At 40.2% G+C, this 6,038-nt stretch overlaps 1 protein-coding gene across 1 annotated transcript in view; it reads right to left on the bottom strand.

The window, feature by feature from the left end:
* ST13 (ST13, Hsp70 interacting protein) overlaps positions 1-6,038 on the bottom strand; it is a 43,311-nt gene that overhangs the window by 785 nt on the left and 36,488 nt on the right. The window contains exons 7-8 of the mRNA XM_023509195.1: positions 4,863-4,965; positions 3,441-3,557 (exon numbers count right to left, since the gene is read on the bottom strand). Coding sequence (XP_023364963.1) covers positions 3,441-3,557; positions 4,863-4,965 — 220 coding nt within the window. The remainder of the gene's footprint in view (positions 1-3,440; positions 3,558-4,862; positions 4,966-6,038) is intronic.

Here is a 6,038-nt window from a genome sequence, read left to right as displayed (position 1 = left end):
GCGCCCGCCACAACGCCCGGCTATTTTTTGGTTGCAGCCGTCATTGTTGTTTGGCGGGTCCGGGCTGGGGATTCGAACTCGCCACCTTAGGTGTACGTGGCTGGCGCCTTAGCCGGTTGAGCTATAGGCGCCGAGCCGAACATCCTTCTTAATAACAATTTCAAGAAGTATTGATATGAAAATTATAAATTCTTAACTGGTTTTTTCTTTTGAGACAGAGTCTCACTTTGTCACCCTCAGTAGAGTGGTATGGCATCTTACCTCACAGCAACCTTAAATCTTGGGATCAAGCAATTCTCTTGCCTCACTCTCCCAAGTAGCTGGGACTACAGGCGCCTGCCACAGTGCTCGGCTATTTTTAGAGACAGAGGTCTCACTCCGGCTCAGGCAGGTCTCAAACTTGTGAGCTCAGGCAATCCACCTGCCTGAGCCTCTCAAGTGCTGGGATTACAGGCATGAGCCACTGCGCCTGGCCTTCTTACTGTTTTTAAAACTCAAAAATGAAAAGACATGGCTAGATTGTTAGTTAAGACTGCCATCACTTGTGTTTTCCAACTATATCTTTTCTATACTCTCCTTAGGTAACGCAATAAGGGAAATAAATTAACTGATTTGTTTTTGCATTTTGCTGTTTTCGTAGACACAAAATGAAAGAAAAGATACATAATTTTCCTTTATAAAGTGATAAAACTAGAAGCCACTAGGAAATAAAGTACAAAAATTACTTTTAAAGATTATAAACTTTAGGGAGGTTGCCCGTGGCTCAGTGGGTAGGGCGCCGGCCCCATATACCAAGAGTGGCAGGTTCAAACCCAACCAACCCCGACCAGCTAAAATAACAATGACAACCGCAACAACAACAAAAAAAAGCCAGGCGTTGTGGTGGGCACCTGTAGTCCCAGCTACTTGGGAGGCTGAGGCAAGAGAATCACGTAAGTCTAAGAGTTGGAGGTTGCTGTGAGCTGTGATGCCCCAGCATTCTACTGAGTGCAACAAGGTAAGACTCTGTCTCAAACAAATAAATAAATAATAAAAAAAAATCATGAACTTTAACTCTGAAAATCAAGCATGCTTAATACTAAATGGAAAAAATTAGGATGTCATACGTTAAGTAATTATAACACTGCTTGATGTCCTTTCATTCAACACTGTCAGAAAGAAGTAGGTGAGGCTCAGAGCCTGTACCTCAAGCAGCTAGGGTGCCCACCACACACACTGGAGCTAGTGAGTTCAAATCCAGCCTGGGCCTGCCAAACAACTGTAACTACAACCAAAAATTAGCTGGGTGTTGTGGTGGGCGCCTATAGTCCCAGCTACTTGAGAGGCTAAGGCAAGAGAACTGCTTAAGCCCAGGAGTTGGAGGTTGCTGTGAGCTGTGACACTATAGCACTCTACCCAGGGCGACAGGTTGAGACTCTGTCTCAAAAAAAAGTATGATAGAACTTTTTGATAGAAATGATAGAACCAATTCAGAAAAAATTAGGAGAACCTTAATGATAGTAGCAATATTGTGGAGAAATGATGGATTTTTCTTTATTCCTAAATTTTTTATAATGTGACTTTGTAACTAAAATTTTTAAAAATGCAACATAATCAATTTTGCCTTAAAAAAAAATGCAGGCCGGGCGTGGTGGCTCACGCCTGTTGTCCCAGCACTGTGGAAGGCCGAGGCGGATGGATCACCTGTGCTCAGAGGTTCGAGACCAGCCAAGACCCCCCTGAGCCAGATGAGCCAGAGTGAGACCCCGTCTCTACAACAACAGGACAAGGAGACAGCCAGACCTTATGATCCCAGCTCCATGGGGAGCAAGAAAACACTACAGGAGGAAGAAGTACTAAAAAAAAAAAAAAATAAAAAAAAAAACCTTCAAAGTAATAAAGTTGAAATAAAAAAAAAAATTAAAAAAAAATGCAGTGTCCCAACTATGTTGTCCAGATTAGACTCAAACTCCTAGGCTCAAGGGAGCCTCCTGAGCAGTTCCAACTACAGGTGCACACCACCATGCCTTGCTCAAATCAATTTTAATCAATTTTATTTATGTATTTTTGTGAGACAGAGTCTCATTTTGTCACCCTCGGTAAAGTACCATGCCATCTTTAGCTCACAGCAACCTCTAACTCAGGGGTCCTCAAACTTTTCAAACAGGGGGCCAGTTCACTGTCCCTCAGACCATTGGAGGGCCAGACTGCGGGCCCCGGGATGAGTCGGCTGCTAAGCAGGACAGGCAGTGGCAGCAGAAACACTGGCGGGCCAGGTAAATGTCCTAGGCGGGCCGCATGTGGCCCACGGGCCATAGTTTGAGGAAGCCTGAGCTAATTCTTGGGATCAAGTGATTCTTTAGCCTCAGCCTCCCAAATAGCTGGGACTACAAGTGCTCGCCTGGCTATTTTTAGAGACAGGGTCTCGCTCTTCCCAGGCTGATTTTGAATGCAAGAGCTCAAGCAATCCACCTGCCTCAGCCTCTCAGAATGCTAGGATTGGCTCGGCACCTGTGGCTCAAGTGGCTAAGGCACCAGCCACATACACTTAAGGTGGCAGGTTCGAATCCAGCCCGGCCTGCCAAAACAACAATGACAGCTGCAACCAAAAAATAGTCGGGCGTTGTGGCAGGCGCCTGTGGTCTCATCTACTTGGGAGGCAGAGGCAGGAGACTCGCTTAAGTCCAGGAGTTGGAGGTTGCTGTGAGCTGTGATGCCATAGCACTCTACTCGGGGGACAGCTTGAGGTTCTGTCTCAAAAAAAGAAAAAGAATGCTAGGATTACAGGCTTGAGCCATTGCACCTGGCCCCTCAAATCAATTTTAAATAGTTATGAATCACTGTGGGAACAAGAAGAATCAAAAATTTAATTCCAGGCAAGCATTCTCAGAAAAACAAATAACATTCCCAAGTTTTAATTATTCCTGATCACAAGCAAGAATGTAAATTGGTGAAATAAAAGCTCATTTAAAAATTTAAAGACTGGGCAGCGCCTATGGCTCAGTGAGTAGGGCGCCAGCCCCATATACTGAGGGTGGCAGGTTCAAACCCAGGCCCAGCCAAACTGCAACAAAAAGATAGCTAGGCGTTGTGGCAGTTGCCTGTCTGTAGTCCCAGCTACTCGGGAGGCTGAGGCAAGAGAATCTCCTAAACCCAGGAGTGGAGGTTGCTATGAGCTATGTGACATCACAGCACTCTACTGTGGGTGATAAAGTGAAACTCTACAAAAAAAAAAAAAGACTCAAGAGGCTGAGTGTCATAAGAAAAAAAAATTTAAAGACTACAAATAATCCCCACAAATTAGATAACAACTAAAGAAAATTCCTTTTAATAGTACCATTATCCATTATCCTACAGAAATTCAGCCAGCATTAAATAAAGGACAGAGGAATCGGAATGGCATCCTAAAAAACCTATAATATACTATATTTTCCTTTCACTGTTAGCTACAGAAACTTTACCCTTTGGGCTTTCTCATGTTCTTCTCGAGCCTTCTTAACCCTTTCTATTCTTTCTTTGATCTCCCGCTCTTCACGTTTTCTCTCATACTTTCTCCGATGTTCTGCAATTTTCTGGGCCTAGGGGAACAAAAAAAAGAATCACAGAAAAATAAGCCTGCTCTACAAGTTGAATTAAGTTCAACACAGTTTTGTTAAGAGTTAACTTTTCTTCATGGAGAGAGGTTTCATTCAACACACAGTTCTGAAAAATGAGTTAAATTTACCTTATAAAGACCTGACACTTAGGCTTTAAAAGATCAATCTTAACTGCATGAGATACTGTAAAATAAAGGAAAGAGCCTGGGATTTGAAATTGATGAGAAATGCTATACCATTAAACAATTACCAAAACACGTTAACAAACAGGTTTCAAACTGCACAATTCCTGCCTGATACTTTCTACCAGCTACAGAATGTTAAGGATTCAGAAGTTACAGCTGAGTTCAGCAAAACAGCATCACTAATGATATCTGTCATGGGAAGGCAGAGACTGAGAAAATGCATACTAGCTATTCGCCACAATTTTACATTTAAGTTTCTTAAACTATAAAATGGGTGGGTGGGGAAAAAAAATTTCATCTTACCAAATTGCTGTAAGGATTAAGAGAGAAAATACATTCAAATGTATGTACACCAGACACTAATAAATAGCACCAAATGCCCTGACTCTGTTATTTATTCACAAAATAAATTTAAGAGACTTGTATTCGAATGTTAACTTTAGTTTGTTTACAACTCTGAGTTAGCTCTGAGAAGAAAAAAACAAAATCAAATTTAGTCTCTGGCAGTGGATGAGTTAAATTCAAGAACATTTATTCTCTCTTAAAACCTTTAGGAGTAAACTCTTGGCACTGCAACTTCCCACAAAGCAGAAAGATGTATCATGTAACTGCACTAAAATTATTGTAATTAATTTTAGACAAAATTATCTTAAAGTACAATGTTCTAGCTTTTTGATTCCGTATTATCATTTTAAAGAGACTGGCCAAACTTCTCAACTTCCACAAGGCCCTCGTGGTTTATAATAATAGCTACATACACTTACAATATGTAAGGACAAACCCAAAACAATTCTGGGTCATAATAATTACACTCTTATTTCTTTCTTTGTAAACCTGATACCCCTTTCCATTTTTAATTTTCTGGTTATAATTCCACTACATGCTTGCAAACAAAGTAATAGAGCTTGCTCTAATAACAGCATGAGAAATGAAAGCATGACAACTTAATGAAGTCTTGAGCTCTCTAAATATCTCTAAGTCACAGATTTAACTTCCAAATGTTTGTATCTTTCCATCTGTTTTTCAGGTAAACTATGGCTGCAAGAGCTCAGTACTAGAGCCATGAAGTATTACAGTAATGACTTTCTCTATTTTAACATACCCTAGGTTGAACTTCCTTCAGCATAGCACAAACATCATCGTCATAATCCAGTTTACAGGCAAGGGCAAGATCATGGGCTGCTTCTTCCCAATGGCCCAGAAGTCTGAAACAAATTTAAACTCACTTAATAAGTCTTTTATATATACTCCTCTATGTACTATGGTGTCTTTCTTCCACATAAAAAAGGGTTGTTATAGAAGAGGTTTAGTTAAGCATTAACTATAAACATTCAACAACCAATTCAATCACTATGTTCCACTGTTGATTAACTCTTTAAAAACTTGAAGGAGTTTGAATTTCCTGTTAACTTAAAGCTTTTCTTCTACTATGAATAAAATTTCTAAAATCTTAAAACAAACAAAAATCCAAAATATACCCCAGCAAAAAGCTTTAGTTATAAATATTTCAGAATTTTAAAAAGAATAAGTAGAGCTGGCTCGGCACCTGTGGCTCAATCAGCTAAGGTGCCAGCCACATACACCAAAGCTGGCAGGCTCAAATCCAGCCCAGGCCCGCCAAACAACAATGACAACTGCAACCAAAAAACTGGCAGGCATTGTGGTGGGCACCTGCAGTCCCAGCTACTTGGGAGGCTGAGGCAAGAAAATCACTTAAGCCCAAAAGTTTGAAGTTGCTGTGAGCTGTGATGCCATAGTACTCTACCCAGGGCAACAGCTTGAGAACTGTTAACTTTCAACTCATCAATACCAGGATTAATATCATGTACAATTAGCATGCTACATTTTATGTAAGACAGACTAGAAAACAAAACGTGTGCACACATCATCTAAAAAACATAATGGATAAATCAGAAATTAAAGGTTGGTGGGATAAGAATGTGGTAGGAGAGAAAAACGGAAATGCAGGTCTCTGCATATATCTTTTAACTTTGACTCTTTAAAATGTTATACATACTCAAAAAATTAAATTACATTAGAAAGGATGGAAGTAAAGCAAACCCTAAACCCTAAAATCACTCCAACCTCAAATCTTGGGCTCAAGCAATCCTTTTGCTTTTGTGTCCTGAGAATAAAATGTCCACTAATAATTACATCAGTGGACATTTCATTCTCAAGACACAAATAGTCATTGTGTATCATTATGTCTACATTGCCACCAGGAATGATTACTGATCTATGTTAAATTCTCCTATTTTTCTCTTTTTTTTTTTTTTTT

Source organism: Otolemur garnettii, unplaced genomic scaffold (assembly GCF_000181295.1).
Source record: "Otolemur garnettii isolate 467f Iridium unplaced genomic scaffold, OtoGar3 scaffold00007, whole genome shotgun sequence".
In the NCBI taxonomy this organism is placed as follows: Eukaryota; Metazoa; Chordata; class Mammalia; order Primates; family Galagidae; genus Otolemur; species Otolemur garnettii.
The sequence above is the reverse complement of the archived record's forward strand: the minus strand, read 5'-3'. Positions and strand labels throughout refer to the sequence as shown.